Source organism: Arachis stenosperma, chromosome 4 (assembly GCF_014773155.1).
Source record: "Arachis stenosperma cultivar V10309 chromosome 4, arast.V10309.gnm1.PFL2, whole genome shotgun sequence".
Lineage (NCBI taxonomy): Eukaryota > Viridiplantae > Streptophyta > Magnoliopsida > Fabales > Fabaceae > Arachis > Arachis stenosperma.
Window position 1 is genome coordinate 28119140 of NC_080380.1, and position 23828 is coordinate 28142967.

Sequence of the window (23828 nt, forward strand, 5' to 3'; positions counted from 1 at the left end):
CTCAACCATTCCAAGCCTAAATCAACCCACTTCCAACTTATTTAACACATTCATCAACTATATCTATTTTACAACAACTACACACAACACTCATATATCCAAATTCATCATCAACCAAGAATCAATCATCTCATTAGCATATAATAATTCACACCGCTTACCTCCACTTACCAGATAGGAAATTTTTCACTCTTTCCCGGCCTCTGACCTAATTTTCTCATCAAATCATCATCATAATCAATAACACCACCAAATTCACAATATCACAACAAATTAAATCATGCAATTATTCAACATATTACAATTTTTGCTAAACCAGACAATCAACTATAATAGTTCAACAATAATCCTAAGGCCACTAGCCTAGGACTTCATGTCACATTACATGGTATTTATCCGAAACTTAAACACATACCATAATGTCGCAAATTCAAGCTTCCAAGCTTCTCTTCCAAAATTTCCAAGCCCCCAAATTGACTCACACCAATGTCCAGGTTCAAATTTCACAAGTCCACCAAATCAAGCTTTCAATTACTTAATCTAACACCATATCATACAATTTGGTACAATATCAAAACTAGGACTTATATGAATTGATGAACCAAGAGGAAAAAAGAGGATTTTACCTTTATTCACTGAATTTAATAATGAAAACTACAAAAAATGTAAGTTAGAGAACTCCTATAACATCAAAATCACAAAAAATCTTCAATACCCAAGCTTAAAACGTGAATTCAGATTCAAATGAGAAGTTGAAGTTGGAATTTCGAGTTACTTACCAAAATAATTAGATAAAATTAAAGAGGAGGAGAAAAGTTTCGTGTGGCCACAAACGGTGCGACAATCGGAGCTCTATAGCAAAAATTATGGTGATTTGAAGGTGATGGAAGTTAGGGTTTGTTTTTTCTCTTTCTCTCTTCTCTTCTCTACGAGCTCTCTCTCTCAAAATTGGGGGTGAGTGCTGAATTTTATTAAGTGATAAGCTTATATATGTGTGGACTTGGACTTTGGGCGCAACATGGACCCGTTTAGTATTTTTGGCTCGTTTAGCCCAACCTTAGATTAAAACTATTAAAATAAGTGTCCGATTTTCTATTCTAAATATTTTTCTCATCATCTCAACACTTTCAATTTTTCTCATTCGCAGTACTGGACAGATTTAAGCCGGTACAAAAAATTTCAATGTCGGTACATATTTTTTCCAAAATCGTTATATTTCACGCTCAATTTAATTTTCTTAATTCAAATTTTACCGTTAAAATTCTAAATTATAAATTTTAATATTTTTATATATTCCGAGCATCTTAATTCCAATTAACCCAGTTTTAATTAATTAATTAATTTACTTAATTTAATTTTTTTGAATTTTACACAAATTATTTGAGGTCTTAAATGAGGATGGAATGATACTTGTAAGAGACTCTAATGCCTAAATCAACAAAAATTATTTTATGCAAGTTTATGAATTATAAGTTAAAAAAATACTTGTGTTTGGTGGGAGTATTTATATAGTTAGAATGATGGCCTTGTAATCACTCTTGTAGCTTTCTCTCATATTCTGGTGGGTTGGTTATTCTTTCTTTTTATGCATGAGTTGTTAAGATTCTATATTTATTTAGATGGACAAATTTATATGTGTAGTTAGGATTTTGAATAGTAAGTCGGTCTTAGGAGGTCGAACTAGTTGGTAGAGTGAGTTTGAACTCTCTAGAATGGACCTTATTCATTTTGATACACTGTAATTATGGGATGTTGTTTTTATTAGGAAAAAAGAAATATGAAACAACATGAAACTCATTTTTGAGGATGAATATGTATATGTAAAAGGAAAAGAGTGAGACATTATCTCCAGACATTAATAAATACAACTTTCATATTTTTTTAATCCTTTTAACGTTAAAATTTCTTTTTTATTGTATTTAAAAAAATGAGATTTATTATTAAAATATTATCTATTGTATTTTTAGAATAAAATAATTGCACACATAAATTTAATATATCTTTTTTAAAAAATAATTAAGGCATTGTTATATTAAATTAGTTTGAACAACTTAAAAAAATAATTGATAAAAATAATAATAATTTACTATTAACTGAATTTAATTTATTTTAATTAACGGATGAACATGCAATAATAATACTCCAAATTAATTTTTAATAATTTTGTTTCAAATAAATTAATACTTAATAAATAAAAATTGACATAATAGTTCATCCTATTTTATAAAATTAGATAAATCAGTTTCAAATAATATAAGAGCATAAATTAATTTCTTCTATCTTCAAAATTTAGATAATTTAATTCTTTTATTATATTATTTTTATAAAAAATGAATAAAATTAGCACTTTTTAAACAGGATTACAAACTAATTTAGGTTATCCTGTTATTTTATTAGATACTATATATCTAATGTTATATTTGTTTTTGAATCTTTATCATTATGTCTATCCAAATTTTGAATATTAATTTTTTCATCCAAGTTTTAAATTTTAAAATATTTTAAATTTAAATTATATATCATCTAAATTCTAAATTTTAAAATTATTGTAATTTAAAATTTTAACTTATTATAATTTAAAATTTTAAATAATTGTAATTTAATTTTTTCAATTTTTTTTTAACAAAGAAAGCTAAAACACATAAAAGTGGAGCAGTAGCGTACAACTAAACACCAAAACATAACAGAACATAAAAAAGAATCAAATTCGGTCATCTCCGACAAAGTCATCAATATCAAAAGAATCAGTACCCGACCACTCCACTCCTTGTAGCTCAAAAACGTCCTTCGTTGCACGTCTTCAGCCCCTGCTTTCCTGTTATTAAGTTTTTTAAATTATTAAGTTTTTTTCCAAATCAAAATAAATTGATACAATCCAAATAACAATGATTAGAATTAGAATGAATAAAAAAATAAATTCAAGTTAATATAATGTAAATTCTTATTATTTGAATCAAATTTTATTAGATTAAAAATAAAATCAATATAACCAAAATTGTAATAAATTGTATTGATTTTATTTTTAAATTAATCTATATATATTGCATTTCAAAAATGCTATATAGTGTATACGGAAAAATATAAATATTTTTTAAACTTTAAATCATTTAAAACATATATAAACAAATATAAAATATAAAATTTAACTTTTTTAAAAACTCCATTCAGTGCATACATATTTAAATCTTTATCGTGGTCTTTTAACAAATTCTAATGTGAAGGCCTTAAGGGCGCCTGCAAAATTTTGATGTACACATGGATTACATTTTCTCTTTTTAAGTTGCGATTAATTTTCAACGGAGTAAACACGTTACTTACTTTAACCACAAAAAATAAAAAAAAATTGGACAAAATTGTACAAATAGATCTGTAGTTCTGTATGTACAGTAGAGCGACTCTAAAAATAAATAAATAAATCTCATCGTTCTTATGTAAATCATATGTGCTCATATAATTAAAAAGTAATAAACTTTAACCTTTTTTTTTTAATAAAAAAAGTCACATTTTTTTATTTATTCTAAAAAATAAAATAAAACTAAAATTAATATTAGCACTTTTTGGCTAACTGAATTGAAGTAAAATACATAATTGAACCTCCAATACAAATAAAGATACGAAATTTCAAATTCCAAAATATTAAATAGTAATAAGATAAAAAGAATTGACTTAAATATAATTTTTATAATGTACTCCATGAATCAACATTTATGAAAAATGAACATTGACATTATAATATGGGTCATGTGGCTATCTACTACAAAAATAAAATGTAACACAAATGCACAGATTTCTTTTAAAAGAAAACAAAATGATGTTAATAAATGACATATCGAAATTTACGAAAATATTTAGTAATTAAAAAAATAACAAAAAATAACAATAATTTTTTTATATATAAATTTTGATTTTTGTTTTTGTCTTTCTAATGTTACTGAAAATTTAAACATATTTCTTTCAACCACTTGTTGATTAGATGGTTGTGTCTATTAAAGTTTTCATCTTTGTAATCGATGACCTTTAATACCACACAAAAAATTTTACTTTTTTCATTAAATTAGTATTATCCCACTGTTAGAAAGATTTTCTATCCATCACGATGTTCATGTTCATGTTCAATCCTCCAAAATAAATAAATAAATTAAATAATAAAAACTCTATAAAATAGAATGGTTAATAAAACGATACATGGCGGACAAAAAATAATAAATTGAAACTCATATGGCCCAAGACGTAGAAGAAGACAGAGAAATGTAAATGTTAAAACAATGATAAAATTATGAACTTTGTTAGGTAGAATATAGTTTTTGTGAAAAATATGAACAATAGACTTTAAAATTGATTAAATAAAGTAAAAACATATTACATTCCCAAATTACCCACCTAAATCTTAATATTAGGATAACGATTCACACATCTAGTAAATTGAACATCTGATATATCCATTATTCATATTGTTTAGTATTTTCATTGTCTATCTAGACTTTTCTAAAATGATAGGTCACCTTTGACAACTTTGAGTTTTAAGTTTGCATCCATAGGTGTGTTTAGCGGATTTGCACCCCAAGTAACCAGTTTTTTCTACTTCCTTTGGGTCAAGGAAATTTCTTCCTTTGATTTGGCTAGTTGGAGACCAAGAAAGAACTTAAGATCACCTAAAACATAAGTTTGAATATGGATCGAAGCTTTTGCTTGACATTGTCCACCATCTCTTGCTTGTGGGTAACAATGATTATGTCATCCACCTATACAATGAAAAAAAACAAAGAGAGTAATCCTATATGCATCGTATGAAGCCATGGCTAGTAAGTGTGATACAAAACTTAGTAAACCACTGTCTTAAGTTTTTGTCGCAAACTATACAAAAATCTTGTGAGTTTGCAGACCAACCCTTATTTTCTTTGAGGATGTCCCAAAAGTAATTTCATGTAAACTTTCTCATCAACCTCTCCATTGAGGAACACATTATTGATGTCCAGCTGCAATAGATCAGAATCCAATTCTTGACTGCAGCGGTGGTAAGTAAAGTCCTCACTGTGGTGAACGTGTATCTAAAAGCAATTCAAGCGTGTTGAGTATATCCCTTCGCCACCAAACATGCCTTGTACCATTCCAACATCCCATGTACCTTTAGCTTAGCTTTGTACACCCAATGGCAACTAATGCCACATTTGTGTTTTGGCAAAGGCACCAGAACCTAAGTGTTATTGGCCTTAAGAGCATCTAGCTCTTCTTGCATGATTTGTCTCCATTCTTTGAATTGAATTACATGATGATAAAATTGGGATTCAAGGACGGTGTCTAATTAGGCTATGGAGTTAGAATAGATAAGGATAAGTCTATGATTACTAATGTGATTAGCCAAAGAATAGGGAGTAGAGGTGTGGCAGACGTAGTCATTGAGATAAGTTAGAGGTTGGATGTGTCTAGCTGGTCTTCTTAACTGCTGAGGTTGGGTGGTGGTGGTGACTGTTGGTAATTCAGAATCATGAGGTTCTAAGTTGGCCTGGTAACAGTGGAGTTTGGATTTGTCAACTGAGATGGTGGGGTGAGGTCTTGGATGGGTTTGGGAAGCACAAAGTCATTGAATAACTCTTCATTCAACTGAAGATGAGGTGAGGTGCTGAAAGGGTATAACATGTTCATGAAAAATGATACCTTTTAGAGACAAAAAACTATTTGGTTCGAAAGTTGTAAAGCTTGTCGCCTTTATAACCAATTTGGTATCTAATGAAGACAAAGGGATCTTCTCTAGGGCAAAATTTGGTTCATGAGCTAGAAGTATTTGTTGCATATGCCAAGCAACCAAAATTTCTCAAAACATTTATAGTTGGGTGTTTTTACAAATAACAGTCAAATGGAGACTTTATTTGTAACAATTTACTTGGTGGAACCATTCACATAAAGACGCTTAAAACGTCTTTTTTTAAAGATGTTTTTTTAATAATTAAAATTCAACCTATGAAGGTTGTGGTAGGCTTAGAGAAGGGGGGTTGAATCTATGCCTTCCTTTTAAGTTGCTGTTTTGACCCTTTTTAATCGAAGTTACAAATCTGATTCTGTTTGAACTCAGCAGCGGAAGTTTATGAGATAATTTATTTTTGTCTCATGAATATCAGAAAATAGAACATGACAGAGAAGAAAAAGCTAACACCAGCATATATCCTGGTTCGGTTGCTTTGTGCTATGCAACCTACATCCAGTCTCCTCCACAAATATGGAAGAATTTCACTATAGTTAACAGTATTACATACACCAATTTCACACTCAAGTTCTAATCTAACTTGACATTGGCTATGCTAACACCTAACTATTTACTCTTAGTGCTAACCCAACTAAGAAAGGGATACCAAACAGGTACAAGATACAAGACACTTAACCAACCTAAATAAATCAGAAAATAACTCTAGGTTTTTCTCTCAAGTGTTTCACTCAGACTTTTTCAACTCTTGGCTTTTTCTCAAACTTTCTCACAATGCCTTTTCTCTCAAGAAATTACAGAAAGATAAGCTTAGAAAAGTACATCACAATCAGAAAAATATGAAGGAGATTGACTTCATCAACAGCCTCTGTGCTATGCGAAAAACCAGATTAGCAAGCCTCTGATTTAGTTCTTCATACTGGCGGAATGCACCTTTGAATTGGTTACACTGTCCAGTTAGTTGAACTTCTTCAAAGAGCTCTCTCAGAACAAACACCTCAAGTTCACTGGTTATCTCTCCTTGCTTCAGAATGAACAACAAGCTTCTTTTTATCTCCTTGCATGTTCCTTGGTTCTTCCTCCAAGGTCAACATCTTGAGCCTTGAACTTCACCAACCACAAGCTCACTTTTTCTTCTCAATCATCAAAGTAGAACCTTTCCTTCTAACTTTTCCAACTTGACCGAAAGCCACAAAGGAGTAACCGAAATTATTTTCCAATGGTCAACCAAATCTGAACCATAGAGATGCAACTTGGTTCCCAAGAATCTCTTGTGACCGTGGATTTGTAGCAGTGAAGAACAGAGATCAACTTTTTCTTTGAATGCCATTTTCAGATAGAACAGAGAGTAGGGAAGAAAGGATGAAGATCTGATGCATGCAAGATGAGATGGATTACCTTTCTTAAGCTTGATTTGTATTAGATTTTCTGCTTTAGCTTCTGTGCTTCAAGCTTTAGATTTTCTCTTTCTTGCTTCTTTGGTTACTGGCTTATGGAGGAAGCTTTTCTTCTCTTTCTCTTTCTTACTTTACTGAAGTCTTGATGTGATTTGATAAGAGAGGAGAGGAACGTTGCTTTGGTTAGAGCAAAATGGTGGGAAATTGAAAACAATTTCAAGCTTGTATCGGGTTCTTCTCTTTTTGGCCCGTGGTGCCTTGCTATGCTTCTTTGTTTGATATGAATGACTTGGGCTTGTCTTTATTCATATTTTCCATTCAGCCCATTAGCTTTGTTTTGTTATTCATTCAACTTGGGCTGCCAAAAATGAATTATGGCCTGCAACACAACATAAATAATTAGCAATGTATACTTATTAACTTAACAACTCTAATTATTTATTTTGCCAAAAATAATGTTTGTCATCACTAATTAATTTAGTTAATTTCTTAACTCAACAATCTCCCCCTTGATGACAAACATCATCTAAGCAATAAGTAAAAGAGATGAGTTTGAGTAAGGTTTAGAAACTCCCTTTGATTTTTGTCATTTGCTTTTATGTTGCTCCCCCTGGATTTATGCTCTTCTCTTCTTTCCTGTTTACATATGCTTCTATGGAACTAAACAGATGCTATGTGCCAACCAAAAGTATAGCAAACAGTGACAGTTTAAATGGCCAAAAAAGTTTTAATACATCAGGGTCAGAGTCAGATAGCAACATATCATAAAGCAAGTTTCCAACCTCATTCACAACAGTTCACAATATCAAACAAAGTTCACAAAAAATAATCAAATGCAACTTTAGTCAGAATGGCATATGGCATATCAACTATTGCATATGGCATATCAACTATTGCTATTGCTCTTATTACTCCCCCTTTTGTCATCAAGGGCGGATGATAAAAAGACCAACAAAAAGAAAGTCTTGTACCCTGCAGAAAAGAGTTAGAGCACATAACAAAGCACTAAATAAACTGTCAAAAGTGCAGCTCAGTAAAAAGTTATTACAGTCATCCAAAATGAAACAGTGCAAAAGTAATGAAGGAAACAGAAACCATGAGACAAAAAGAGAGCAGCAGCAGCAGTTTTCATGAGACAAATCTTAGGCATCAGAACCATCCCCCTCCGAAGCAGCTTCCTCTTCACCATCGGTGGCAATGTCTTCATCATTTTGAAGGTTATCAATGAAGGTCATGAGCACATCCACCCTATCCCTCGATTTCTTCAGAAAGTTCTCATGCTTGCTAGCTAGTTTCCTTTGCTCTTTGCTCATGGCAATAAAGTGATTTGATTGGGAGACAAACTCTTGAGCAACATCCTTAACTACATTCAGCAGAGCCAATTTTTTTCCAGTGGAGATGGATGTTCCCTCCGTGGAAGGAGCAGGAGAATCCTCAGGGACAAAATCATCATCTTCATCATCTAGGACAACTCTTTCAGATCTAGTAGGTCCTTTGTTCTGTTTCACTGAACTACCTCCCTTTAGATATGAATGTCTATTTTCATATTTCTCATTGGTCAAGTCAACACCAAAATACTCAAAAATACAAGTTAGAAACATGCCATAAGGAAGAGCTTTGTCCTTTTCACTTCTAACAGAGTCAAACATGTATCTAACCATCAAATATGCAAATGAAATTTCAGTTTTGGTGAGAATGGCATATAAGACAAGAGTGTCAGTGTATGAAACCCTTTGATATGAACCACTTTGAGGAAGTATAATGTGGTTGACCATTCGGTGCAACTGAGAACGTTCATATCCTAGGGCTTTGTGTGTGGGTGTAATGCCATCTATTAAGGAAACATGTTCACAAATGCTAGCCAGGGCATCATTGTAAGAAACACCAACTCCTTCATCCCACTTAACTGACGTGTATGCACAAGGCCCAACATCAGTATACTTTAAAGCTTCACTGATGGTCTCATTGTTTAAAATGATATCTCGGCCTTTGACATACGAATGAGCGGTGCCTTCATGATAAGTCATGTTTGCATAAAACTCTTTGACCAACAATGGATAAACAGGTTTTTTGATGTCAAAAAGGTGATTCCAGTCCAGAAAAATTAAGTTGTCAACAAAAGGAAAACCTTTTCTTTTCAAAGAAGGCAGATCAGCGAGAAATGAAGAGCATAGGGTACGATACTGGATGACTCCCTCATAAAAATCATTATTCGTGGCAAATTTGAATCTATAGGGGTTATAGTTTGAATGAGAGGTCATAAAATGGGCTTTGTGATCAAATGGTCCAATTTCTGGTTCTTTAACATTTTTGAGAGGGACTCGAGTGTTACCTCTCTGTGAACGCACAGGAACTGACCTTGCCCTGGGTTGTTGTGGCTCAGGAACAGGTTCCTCCGTCGCCGGACGCTTTCCTTTGGATGAGGATGGCTTTGAAGAGCCAGGTTTTGAAGAGGCAGGTTTGGCGGGCGTCGCCTTTGGTGGTGGAGTTGGTTTGGCAGAGGCAGGGAACCTTGTGGAAGGCTTTGTGGGTAGTTTGTAAATCTTCTCACGAGGAGCCCTTTTTGTAATGACTTTCTTCCTCATTTTGGTTAAAATGATGCCTTTGATGAAAGAGAGATAGTGGTGTGAGAGGGAAGAAACCGAAGGGTTGAGGAGAAGTTATGGAGGGAAGAGAGGGAGTGTTGGTAACCGTACCCAAAAGCAAATTTCCAAAACCATGCAACTGCATCACCATTTGAAAAGACTTGACAAGACATGACCTCATAAAAGAGAAGATCTTATTTGATTTTTAAATTAAAACAGGAAATTAATTTTAAATTTTGAAAGGCAATCAGAATTAAATTGAAGTTCATTTTGGACCAAAGTCAAAAATAAAAAAAAAAACTTTTTCGGGCCACACAAATAAAAAAAAAACTTTTAATGAAAACTTAAACACACAAGTAAGAATGTAACATTCACATTGGGCCCAGATGTGGTTTGAATTAATGAAACATATAGGACTACCCAGATCTGAATTGATGTTGGCCCAGATTGATTTTTCACTTGCAATAAGCCCAGAACACGCTGTTTTGAAGGAAACATTCATCATCTGCCCAGAATTGTCTCATACCTGTTCATGAGACAAAATTCTCCAGCAAACACATCAGCACTTTTTAAATAAAGAATTATAACTCAAAATTCCTAGACAAGTCCTAAGCATGCAGAATCTATCTTCAGCTAATGGTTTAGTAAAAATATCTGCTAATTGCTCTTCTGATTTAACAAATTGAATGCAAATATCCCCCTTTTGGACATGTTCTCTTATTGAGTGAAATTTCACTTCAATATGCTTAGTCCTAGAGTGCAAAACTGGATTTTTAGAAATATTGATGGCACTCATATTATCACACATTAAGGGAATATTTTCAGCATTTAATTTGTAATCAGCAAGCTGTGTTTTTAACCATAAAAGCTGAGAACAGCAAGAAGAAGCAGCTATATACTCAGCCTCTGCAGTGGATAAGGCCACTGTTGGTTGCTTCTTACTTGACCAAACATTTAAGGACTTTCCAAGGAAGCAACATAAACCAGAAGTGCTCCTTCTATCAACTCTGTCACCAGCAAAATCTGCATCACAATAACCAACTGCAGAAAAATCATCAATCTTAGGATACCAAAGACCAAAGTTGGATGTGCCATGAACATATCTAATGATCCTTTTAACTGCAGAAAGATGTCACTCCTTAGGTTTGGATTGGAACCTAGAACACAATCCAACACTTTGCACAATATTGGGTCTAGAGGAGGTTAAGTAGATAAGAGAACCAATTATCCCTCTATACCTAGTCTCATCAACATTTTTCTCATTTTCTCCCTTATCCAATTTAGAATTCGGGTGCATGGGAGTTCCCATGGTTTTGGCATTTTCAAGACCAAATTTCTTAACTAATTCCTTGGCATACTTTTCTTGATGAATGAAAATACCATTTTCAGTTTGTTTAATCTGTAGCCCAAGGAAAAAATTAAGTTCACCCATCATACTCATGTCAAATTCACTTGTCATGAGCTTTCCAAATTCAGTACAAAGGGATTCATTTGCTGATCCAAAAATAATGTCATCAACATATATTTGGACTAAAATAAAAGAATCATTAGAATTCTTGATAAATAGAGTTGTATCAGTGGTGCCTCTTTGAAAACCATTTTTCAAAAGAAAAGAGCTAAGTCTCTCATACCAAGCTCTAGGAGCTTGTCTTAAACCATAGAGAGCTTTAGACAATTTAAAAACATGATTAGAATGCTCTTTATTTTCAAAACCAGGAGGCTGCTCCACATATACTTCTCTATCTATCACACCATTTAAAAATGCACATTTCACATCCATTTGGTATAATTTAAAACCACAAAATACAACATAGGCTAGGAGAAGTCTTATGGCTTCCATTCGTGCAACAGGGGCAAAGGATTCATCAAAGTCTATTCCTTCTTCTTGGTCATATCCTTGTGCCACTAGCCTTGCCTTGTTTCTTGCAATGCTACCATCTTCTCCCAACTTGTTCCGGAATATCCACTTGGTGCCGGTCACTTTCTTTCCACTTGGCCTTGGAACCAACGTCCACACTTGGTTCTTTTCAAACTCAGGAAGCTCATCCTCCATAGCCTTGATCCAAGAGGGGTCACTAAGGGCTTCCTTGACGTTTTGAGGCTCCATTTGTGAGAGGAGGGCAATGTTTGAACCTTCATTTGCCTTTCTAGTGGAAGACCTAGTTTGCACTCCATGAGAGACGTCCCCAATTACAAATTCTTCAGGATAAGTCTTCAAGAACCTCCATTCACGAGGTCTGGTGGACTTGGAGGCAGATTCGGTCACCAATGGATTCTGTATGCTGCTGTCTGCAGAATTTCCTTCAGATTCATGAGACAAAATGGAATTGTCTCTTGAATTTTCAGCATTTGCTGTTTCTGGTTCAGCTTGTCCAGAATTTTCTTTTCCATGATTCTGAGCAGCGTCATCATCCTTTTGAGCTTGATTTCCTATATCACCATCTTCCAAAATGCTTTGCACCAAGTTAGTATCACAAAATGTAACATGTATGGATTCTTCAATAATTCTAGCATCTTGATGATAAACTCTATATGCTTTACTAGTTGTGGAATATCCTACAAACAAGCACTCATAAGCCTTTGGATCAAATTTTCTCAAATTTTCTTTGTTATTCAAAAAAAACATTTGCATCCAAAGATGTGCAAGTAATCTAAGTTTGGTGGGTAGCCTTTCCAAAGTTCATAAGGGGTTTTCTTCAAAAATTTCCTTATGATTGTTCTATTCAAAATGTGGCAAGCCGTGTTAACCGCTTCAGCCCAAAGGAATTTTGGAACATTACTCTCACAAAGCATAGCTCTTGTCATCTCTTGTATGCTTCTATTTCTTCTTTCCACAACACCATTTTGTTGTGGTGTTCTTGGATAAGAGAAGTTGTGAGATATTCCAAATTCCTCACAAAAGGATTCAAACAAATTATTTTCAAATTCAGTTCCATGATCGCTTCTTATAGAAGAGATTTTCAAATCCTTTTCATTTTGAATTTTCTTGCAAAAAGGTTCAAAGGCCGAAAAGGCTTCATTTTTGTGTGCAAGAAATAAAACCCAACCAAACCTAGTATAGTCATCCACAATTACTAAACCATAATGTTTACCACCTAGGCTTTGAGTTCTTGTTGGACCAAATAAATCAATGTGTAGTAACTCAAGTGGTCTCTTAGTAGAGATGTCTTCCTTTGGTTTAAAAGAACTTTTTGTTTGTTTTCCCATTTGGCAAGCATCACAAGTGATGTCTTTGTCAAACTTTATCAAAGGAAGACCTCTCACTAATTCTTTCTTTACAAGTTTGTTTATTTGAAACATACTTGCAGGGCCCAATCTCTTGTGCCATAACCACTTTTCAGAATCTTTAGAGTGGAGACACGCTACATTTTGATCTTTTAGTTCATCAAGAGTAAGTCCATACATATTATTGAAACGCTTGGCAACAAAAATCACTTCATTTGTCTTTTCATTTACAACACAGCATTCAAGCCTTTTGAAAACAACTAAATATCCTAAATCACACAACTGACTTATGCTCAAAAGATTGTGCTTTAAACCACATACCAAAAGCACATCATCAATGAAAGTAGATTGCTCATTACCTACTTTTCCAACAGCAATGATTTTACCTTTACCATCATCTCCAAAGGTCACAAAACCTCCATCATACTTATTTAGTTTGATGAAGTAGGTTGACCTTCCTGTCATGTGCCTTGAACATCCACTATCCATGTACCATATGTCCTGTTTGTTCTTGGATGCTAGGCAAATCTCATCAAGATTGTTGTTTCCAGCCATGAAGCAGTCTTTGTTATCTCCTTCTGATTCTTCTTCTTCATTTGAGTCATTCTCAAGATCCTCCCAAGCTGCCATGAGTACTCTCTTCCTTTCCTTCTTTCCTTTGTCCTCCTTTTTGAGCTTTGGACAGTTTGACTTGAAGTGTCCAGCCTCCTTGCAATGATGACACGTCACCTTGCTCAAGTCTATCTTGTGCTCCTTTGAACTTGAGCCCTTGTATTTGCCTTTGCTCTTCAACATCCTTCTAAATCTCCTAGCAAAAAACAAAAGCTCGTCATCTGAAATACCATCACTTGACTCACTTTCTTTCGGTTCTATTTGTGACTTAAGGGCTATTCCCTTTTTCTTTGAGTCTGTGTTTGTGTGTGTGGCTTCATAGGCAAGGAGTTTTCCTCTCAGCTCATCATAGGTTATGGGACTTATGTTGTTACTCTCGGTTAGGACAGTGGCAGTGTTTTCCCACTCTTTTGTGAGGCTTCTATGGAGTTTTCTCACCAATGTTTGTTCTGCATAGTTTGTACCCAAAGCATCAAGGTTGTTGATTATGATTGAGAATCTCTCAAACGCTTCATCAATGCTTTCTCCATCCTTCATGCTAAACATCTCGTACTCTTTTCGCAGCATATCAATCCTCGTTTCTTTTACATGTTTAGTGCTTTCGTGTGTAACCTGGAGTTTTTCCCAGATTTCTTTGGCTGTCTTGCATCTAGACACCTTCCGGTATTCTTCAAAACTGATAGCACAGTGAAGAAGGTTGATTGCTTTAGCATTCAGCTCTATCTTCTTCTTATCATCTTCATTCCATTCAGCTTCTTCTTTTGGAGTCACCACTCCATCATCACTTGTTTTTGTTGGGATCTTTGGGCCGCTCACAACGATCTTCCATAGGTTGTAGTCAATGGATTGGATGAAGATCCTTATCCTTTCTTTCCAGTAGGAATAGTTCTTCCCGTTGAAGAAAGGTGGTCGGTTGTTTGACTGACCTTCAGTGAGGGTGTAGGCAACTGTGGTTGTGCCCAAGTTGTTCGCCATTGGATCTTTGCTCCAAGCGGTTAAGCTTGATTCTTGAGACTTAGCTCCTGATACCAATTGAAGGTTGTGGTAGGCTTAGAGAATGGGGGTTGAATCTATGCCTTCCTTTTAAGTTGCTGTTTTGACCCTTTTTAATCGAAGTTACAAATCTGATTCTGTTTGAACTCAGCAGCGGAAATTTATGAGACAATTTATTTTTGTCTCATGAATATCAGAAAACAGAACATGACAGAGAAGAAAAAGCTAACACCAGCATATATCCTGGTTCGGTTGCTTTGTGCTATGCAACCTACATCCAGTCTCCTCTACAAATATGGAAGAATTTCACTATAGTTAACAGTATTACATACACTAATTTCACACTCAAGTTCTAACCTAACTTGACATTGGCTATGCTAACACCTAACTATTTATTCTTAGTGCTAACCCAACTAAGAAAGGGATACCAAACAGGTACAAGATACAAGACACTTAACCAACCTAAAGAAATCAGAAAATAACTCTAGGTTTTTCTCTCAAGTGTTTCACTCAGACTTTTTCAACTCTTGGCTTTTTCTCAAGCTTTCTCACAATGCCTTTTCTCTCAAGAAATTACAGAAAGATAAGCTTAGAAAAGTACATCACAATCAGAAAAACATGAAGGAGATTGACTTCATCAACAGCCTCTGTGCTATGCGAAAAACCAGATTAGCAAGCCTCTGATTTAGTTCTTCATACTGGCGGAATGCACCTTTGAATTGGTTACACTGTCCAGTTAGTTGAACTTCTTCAAAGAGCTCTCTCAGAACAAACACCTCAAGTTCACTGGTTATCTCTCCTTACTTCAGAATGAACAACAAGCTTCTTTTTATCTCCTTGCATGTTCCTTGGTTCTTCCTCCAAGGTCAACATCTTGAGTCTTGAGCTTCACCAACCCACAAGCTCACTTTTTCTTCTCAATCATTAAAGTAGAACCTTTCCTTCTGACTTTTCTAACTTGACCGAAAGCCACAAAGGAGTAACCGAAATTGTTTTCCAATGGTCAACCAAATCTGAACCATAGAGATGCAACTTGGTCCCCAAGAATCTCTTGTGATCGTGGATTTGTAGCAGTGAAGAACAGAGATCAACTTTTTCTTTGAATGCCATTTTCAGATAGAACAGAGAGTAGGGAAGAAAGGATAAAGATCTGATGCATGCAAGATGAGATGGATTACCTTTCTTAAGCTTGATTTGTATTAGATTTTCTGCTTTAGCTTCTGTGCTTCAAGCTTTAGATTTTCTCTTTCTTGCTTCTTTGGTTACTGGCTTATGGAGGAAGCTTTTCTTCTCTTTCTCTTTCTTACTTTACTGAAGTCTTGATTTGATTTGATAAGAGAGGAGAGGAACGTTGCTTTGGTTAGAGCAAAATGGTGGGAAATTGAAAACAATTTCAAGCTTGTATCGGGTTCTTCTCTTTTTGGCCCGTGGTGCCTTGCTATGCTTCTTTGTTTGATATGAATGACTTGGGCTTGTCTTTATTCATATTTTCCATTCAGCCCATTAGCTTTGTTTTGTTATTCATTCAACTTGGGCTGCCAAAAATGAATTATGGCCTGCAACACAACATAAATAATTAGCAATGTATACTTATTAACTTAACAACTCTAATTATTTATTTTGCCAAAAATAATGTTTGTCATCACTAATTAATTTAGTTAATTTCTTAACTCAACAACCTATATAATCGATCAAATTGTGTTATTTTTGTCAAAATTAGACGAAATAAATCAGTTTGACCAAAAAATCGATAAACCAAATCTTGAACCGATTTAAATTAATATTTTTTATAAAAATGACTATAATATCCCTATTCTAGAAAATGACTTAAAATATTTTTATTATATATTTTAAAAATTCTAAATCCTAATCTTTTTCCTCTCTCAATGCTCTAATTTAGGATTTTCAAAGTTAATATATATAATAAAAATATTTTAGTTATTTTTTTATAATAAGAGTATTATAGTCATTTTCTATAAAAAAAGAATATTAATTTAGATTGGTTCGAGATTTGATTTATCGATTTTTCGGTCAAATTGATTTGTTTTATCTAATTTTGACAAAAATAACACAATTTGATCTATTATATAGATTAAATTTTTAATTATTAAAAAATGTCTTTAAAAAAAGACGTTTTAAGCGTCTTTATATGAGTAACTTCCTTTACTTGGAATTGGGTTGATTAAAAATATTGCATGATAATGCACTGTCTCCGAAAAGAAAAAGACACATTTGATTAGAAGAACAATGATTTAGCTACATTCAATAGATGATTTAAAAAAAAAATTGAAAATGTGAAAACAAAAATAAAAAATAAAAATAGGACATTTTGATTTCTGTTTTAAAAAATTTGAAAATTTGAACAAAGACTTCGCTAAATAGTAAATAGGCATCTTTCGATTTCTGTTTTAAAAAAATAATTTTAAAATTTAAATCGAACTTTTTAATTTTTGTTTTAAAAAATAAAAAATTTTAAAATTGAAATCGGATCTTTCAATTTTTATTTTCAGATAATTAAAATATTTTAAACTTAAAATTAGACCTTCCAATTTTGATTTCTGCTAAACGGTGTCCATATTAAAAAAAAAACTAAAATAAAAAAATAATATACTTATACATCTCACGTTTTGGCCTCATATTAAATTTTTTTATGCATTATTTTGTAGTAAATTTTAAAAAGTTGCTATAATTGACAGATCCAAAAATAAAAAAAATAATTACCTAAATAAGTATTTAAAATTTTTAAAATCAAACTTTTTTCTCCTTAAATTTTAAAGTATACAAAATAGTCTACAATATTTATTTTTGTTGGATAATATAATCTCCAATTTGATTCAAAAAACGAAATACAAAACAATTCTAAAAAAATAATTTTAATTAAATAATGAATCAAATTAAATGAGAATTATATTATCTAATAAAAATAAACAGTAAAAAATATTTTTTATATTTAAAATTTAAAAGACTAAAATGTCTAATATTAAAAGGTTCACAAATTAATTTGGGTAAATTGTTGGGTGAAAAATCAGAGTTAGTACAAACTCATGCATGTTTCATTCTCGTTCTTCCCACGCATTCATTCCTTCTTTCTTTCAGGTGAGTTCACCAATCATTTCTTTTCTTCGTTCCAAAACATTTTTCCTTTTTTCGTTTTATGTATCTTGATTAATTATTTTTAAAAGCGTTATAATTAATTATTTATTTGAATTGATTGAGATAAATAAATTTGATTTAACTAGAATAAATAAGTTTGATTCAAATGTAATTGAGAAATGTCTAGAGTATGATGATGCCACTGAACGAGAGTTGTTAGTTTCCAAGATTATTGGACATGAAAAACAAAATGATAATTTATTGGTAATTGTGAACTTGACAACTGACAAGGTTAATTGTGTTCTAACTCTTCAGAATTTCCACTGGCCCCATACAAGAAATGAACTCTTCATTCATTCACTGGCATGTAAGATATTAATAAAAATGATCCGTAATCCTTGAAATATTTTGATGATAAATACATTAGGATTGAGAAGAATGTTTAATGCTTCAAATGTCTTAGTTTTGAACCATCATATATATCTACTAAGAAATGTTCATACATTGTTCTTCATAGGAGATTACGCTTCTTTAGCTTCCATAAAAGAAAATGAGGAATATATGATAGTTGTCAACTTGTCATATCGTATAATTTTGCATGCTTATACGGTATCAATGATTCTTCCACATGCAAAGACCGTTCAAATTCATTTTTCAACTTGTGAGGCATTTGATTTTGGCTACACTTATTTACTAAATCCTGTTTTGATTCCCTGCAGATCATGATGAAAGACCAATTTGCAAATTATATGATCCAGAAGGTTATTGGTATATGTTCTTAAAATCAGCGAGCACTCTTGCTTACTCACATCAGAGTTCATGCTCATGCTTTGAAGAAATACACTTACGGAAAACACATTGTGGCTCGGTTAGAACAACAATTTGGAGGTGTGCACTACTACTAAAGCATATATGAATTCATATTGATGCAGAATTGGACAGGTAGCACATTCATGGGTGAAGATCCCTGTTTTATTATATTATATGTTGAGAAATCGTATCATGGTTTTATTAATTTAGATGAGACCTTGTCTTACATTATATGCATTCTTGCAGAGAATCAAACCCCCAGATCAGGATGACTATATACATCGAACATGTTATTGCTGCAACGCCTATGATATAGTATTAAGTCTCACATAGTCTAAAAATTAAAAGTCTGATAGTCATTATAAGTGTGAGTAATCCTTATTTGCTAATTTTTAGAATAAATTAGGCTCACTTAATTTCTTATATATAGCTTTCAAGAAAACTTTATTATACATAGATAAGTTCATAATCTAAGGACAGAAGTAAGTACATTGACAAAAAATAGTTAGCAGATTTGGTGGGACTGATCGGCATTTTCCTTCAGCTGACTTGCCAGGATGCTTGTTAATACAAGCAAGAGTACACTTATGTTCTTCACAATTTTCACTCATTACAAAATTTTCTTTACATGTTTTCACTTCGCACTCGAAATAGCACCAACATTTCTGCACTCCACCGATATCGGGACCGCACAATCCTTGACTGCCACTAACAGTGCTGGCACATCTGTAGTTACAGTTGGTGGTGCAATCGCCATTCCGAAACTTGCACTGGCCACTAGCCACCATAACTATGAGAGCACCTACATACATATATAGTTATATATGTTAGTAGAAAATATTGTTCGTGTCAAAATTTTGGAAGAGAAAGTATAGGAGGACAATGAAGTTGTTTTTCTTATGTTATCTTATTTTATTATAATTAGTTTTAGAGGATTATAATTTTGATCTTTTTTAGATGTCATTTTTTATAACAATCACTGAAAACTAAATTGTTGTAGTCTCGTGAATATAAAGGTTCAAATAATAGGGAAAAAAAAAAACTAAAATTCTAACAATATTCACATATAAATTACAATTCACATGTAATATATAATATAAATGTAAGAATTATTTTAAAAAGTTGTTGTTGATTGTTAATCACAAAAATATAAACTTCAAAAGAAATTATCATAATATCACTCACTTGATGTGACCAGAAAAAGCAGAGGGGCATAGAATGAGAAATGCTTGGCCATGCTTGGTAAGTAATTAAAAAAAAAAAAAAAACTCTTTAGAAGCTTTTTGATGATATATGTCAATTCTTGTGCATTGTCATCTATTTATAAAGGATATATCTGTTATTTATTATTTGGGATTGGACACTATTTTTAAAAAAGATTATTTTTAATGATAATTTTTTAAAAGATCTTTTATAAAAGTAAAAATGATTTTATGTTTAGATATCTCATGTAATTAAAAAAATTTTTTGTTTATTAATTATTTTTGGACAAAATAAGATAAAAGTATTTTTTTATTCATTTATTATATGAATTTTTTTTAAAATCTTTTAAAAAAAGATATAAATTATAACTTCTCAAAAAAGATATTTTTTATTTTTTTAGTATTTTTATTTTTACTATTAAAAATTTTTCAAACATACTAAAAAATAAAAAAGATTTTTTTTATTGAACAAAAATATTTTTTTATCGATTTAATGGTACACAAACAAGCACAAAATCTATTCCATATTATTAAAATCAAATTTTTTTCGGTTGATAATATATGTGGTGTGATACGTTTTTGAAGATATTTTTTATTTATTTTATTTGTTTTGATTGAAATAAACATTAAACTATTTAATATTTTCTTTGACCATATTAATTATAATTAATCAATTACTTAATTATTTGATTTGATTAGAATAAATAAATTAATTTTATTTTAATTTATATTAACTTTTTGTCTTACATGTACTTTGATTAATGATACTTTTAAGTGTTATAATTAATTATTTATTTAATTTGATTGAGATAACTATCAAATTATTTGATATTTTATTAAATTATATTAATTATAACTAATTAATTATATTAATTATTTAATTTAACTGAAATAAATAAATTAATTTTATTTTAATTTATATTATTTTTTGTGTTATGTATTTTGATTAATAATTTTTATATGGTATATAAGATATTTTTATTTATTTAACTTATTTTATTAAGCTAAATACTTATAATTAATTTATTATATTAATTATTTAATTTAATTAATTTAGATGTGTATGTTATTTGATTCAATTTATTATCATCTTAATATTTGAATAATTATTTATTTTTTTTAATTTTTTTGTTTAATCTTAAATATTTTAATTTATTTATTAGTAAATATTAGTCTAAACTCTAAATCTTATTAAAGACAAAATTAAACAATGCAACAAAATAGTGAAATTAAGTGCACTGTGAATGTGAAGAATTGGAGTCAATGCTATGCACAAGTTTGAATGCGACTGTCGAATCAAGTGACACGTGTTAGAAAATTATTTAATTTTTTAATTTATTTGTGAACAATATATATATTAATTATAATCACAAATTATACTATTTTAAATTAAATGACTTATATAATAGTAATCTCATTTATTGTTATGAATGCTAAATTGAATAAGTCATTATTACTTTTGATTTGGAATTAAATGAGAATAAAATCGGATATTTTCTTTTGTTCCTTAGATAATTATCTTTTAAATTTTAGATATATTATCTTTAGGGATTTAGATACTATTTTATTTGGACTTTAGGGTTAATGAGTGCCATGCTCAAATATAAATAGACCTTCAGGTTTCAGTCTCTAATAAACTAAAGTCGTCTTTGTTGTTCTTTCTCCATCAAAAGAGTTGCAGTTCAGCCACTTAGGAATACAAAAGGCTTTGGTTGAGGAAAATCGAAAGAACCACAAAATCCAAATCTTTCTATTAATTTTTGACTCTTATGAGTAAAGATACACTCTCGCATTATATTATATTTTTGGTGGTTTAATATAGATGATCTAAATTAATAAAATTAATTTATTTCAACAAATAGTATCATATCCACCCATAATTAGGTCATTGAAAAAATATATATTTTTTTAATTTCACCACGTTTGCGTTGTTGCTTTCTGTTTGGATCGAATTCAATTTTATGAATCCGGTGAATTTATTATTTGTTTTAGTGTATACATTGACTTTAAAAATTGCAGTGCCTTCTTTATATATTGATTTAGTTGTTAATGTATTTTGTATATATGTGAATGTACTGCGTTTTTGACACATGATAAAGTAACATATGTGTGTGGATAATAATCATGCACCTTCTCACTATTTGTTTCATGGATTCGTTCTTTTTGGAGAAAATAGTGATAATAAGTTGCCGATAATATATACGAAATTAATCGGCGTTCTTAATTTATTTTTATATATATAAATATATTTGGTTGATATGATATTTTTAGCTTTTTTTATATATATAAAAAAAGATTATTATATCTACTAATTTTATAATAATTAATTTTAATGGATCAAGAATTTTTTTTTACATAAATTCAGTTATAATCATATTTTTTTTAAGGTCTGAAAATATATTATTAAGATTTAAACTTTTTTGCGATTTAAATATTTTTTTAATTGTTACATAAGGAAACTAGTAACAATTTGGATTGGTATACTCATCTATTTTATAAAGATTTGATTTTGAAATAAATTGATTAAACATTATGCTGTCAAAGTAGACTCTTTTGTGAAAATTGATTTATTTAAAACATTAAGAATATGGTGATATGTAATTCATGCAAATATTGGTCGACCCAAAGGAAGGTCTGTATTTGGCCGAATTATATACACATATTGATGGAAATACATATTTGGGTAACTAATTAAGAATAAAGTAATGCTTATTATTTATGCGAACAATAATCGGCCCAAAGGAAGTTTATTGTTTGGCAAAATAATAAGCACTGCACACTTTTATTTATTTTCTATTAATTATGCGGTCAATAATCGGCCCAAAGGAAAATTATTGTTTGACCAATTAATAGAAAATATATGCAGTAATAAATAGGTTACGAAGTTTAAGTTTCCATGTGCGCATTAAGTCGGTCCAAAGAAAGGCTTAATGTGTGACAGGAATTTTGACAATATTTGATTACTACAATGAGAGTATCACTTACAGTTAATTTTTCTATCCAAAGATTGAAAATTAATGTTGTTCTAGATATCTCAATATGGATTTTTCTCATTATTTAACTAATATTTACTGCATGTTCATTTGTTCTAATCCAGAAACTATGGCTTCAACTACCAATGTTTTTGCATAAATTAGCAGTATTTCTATGCTGAATGGTTCAAACTTTAAAGTTTGGAAGGATATCGTGGAGATTGTCCTTGGTTGTATGGATCTAGATATAGCTCTTCGAGAGGAGAAACCCACTTCCACTCCGAAAAATCTCAATGAGGTTAAAATAGAGAAGTGAGAGAGATCCAATCGAATGAGCACTATGATCATGAAACGCTCAGTTCCTGAGGCGTTTCGGGGCTCAATTACTGAGGATAAAAATGTCAAATAATTTCTAAAGGATGTTGAAAAATTCTTTACTAAGAATGAAAAGGTAGAGGCAAGTAGTCTTTTGAGTAAACTTGTCTCCATGAGGTATAAAGGTAAAGGGAACATAAGGGAGTACATTATGGAAATGTCTCATCTTGCTTCAAAATTGAAAGCACTAAAGTTAGAGTTGTCTGAAGATCTACTCGTGCATTTCATTTTGATTTCCCTTCCTGCACACTTTGGACAATTCAAAGTGAGTTATAACACTATGAAGGACACTTGGTCCTTAAATGAGCTTATATCTCATTGTGTGCAAGAAGAAGAGAGGCTACAGCAAGATAAGACTGAAAGTGCTCACATGGCTTCATCTTCTCAGTATAAAAGAAAGCGTGATACTACTGCGGATATGCCTTCTCAGTAGAAAAAGGCTAAGAAACAGGATCAAATTTCAACCTACTTCTTCTGTAAGAAGGCGGGACACATGAAGAAGGATTGTACCAAATATGGCACTTGGCGTGCAAAGAAGGGTATAATTCTTACTTTTGTTTGTTCTGAGGCTAGTTTAAGTTATACACCTGTTGATACTTGGTGGGTAGATTCTGCTGCTACTACTCATGTAAGTGTTACTATGCAGGGTTGTCTGTGGAGCCGACCGCCAAGTGATGCTGAAAGATACATCTATGTGGCAGACGGCAATATAGTTGTAGTCGAAGCTATAGGAACCTTTAGATTATGTTCCACGAGTAGATTTTACTTGGATTTATTGGAGACATTTTATGTACCGTCATTTAGACGAAATTTGATTTATATTTCTCGTTTGGACAAATTAGGTTATTTTTGTTCGTTCGGAGACA

The 23828-nt window shown here is 31.6% G+C and overlaps 1 protein-coding gene across 1 annotated transcript; it reads right to left on the minus strand.

Moving 5' to 3' along the window:
- Positions 1 to 10135: 10135 nt before the first annotated feature.
- LOC130974818 (uncharacterized) lies at positions 10136 to 14492 on the minus strand. Its single transcript, XM_057899665.1, has 3 exons — positions 14444 to 14492; positions 11655 to 11981; positions 10136 to 10206 (listed from the first exon to the last, which is right to left on the minus strand). Exons 1-3 carry the CDS (start codon positions 14490 to 14492, stop codon positions 10136 to 10138), a joined length of 447 nt encoding a protein of 148 aa, XP_057755648.1.
- Between the last annotated feature and the right edge of the window lie 9336 nt (positions 14493 to 23828).

Bases quoted from the DNA above. Each gene is read 5' to 3' on its own strand.
- LOC130974818 (XM_057899665.1), bottom strand. From the start codon at position 14,492: ATGGCGAACAACTTGGGCACAACCACAGTTGCCTACACCCTCACTGAA. The intron at 11,982-14,443 runs GTCAGTCAAACA...ATGAATCTGAAG, and splicing joins TGCCTACACCCTCACTGAAG to GAAATTCTGCAGACAGCAGC. The intron at 10,207-11,654 runs GCACCAAGTGGA...TCTCATGAACAG, and splicing joins AAGTGGAAAGAAAGTGACCG to GTATGAGACAATTCTGGGCA.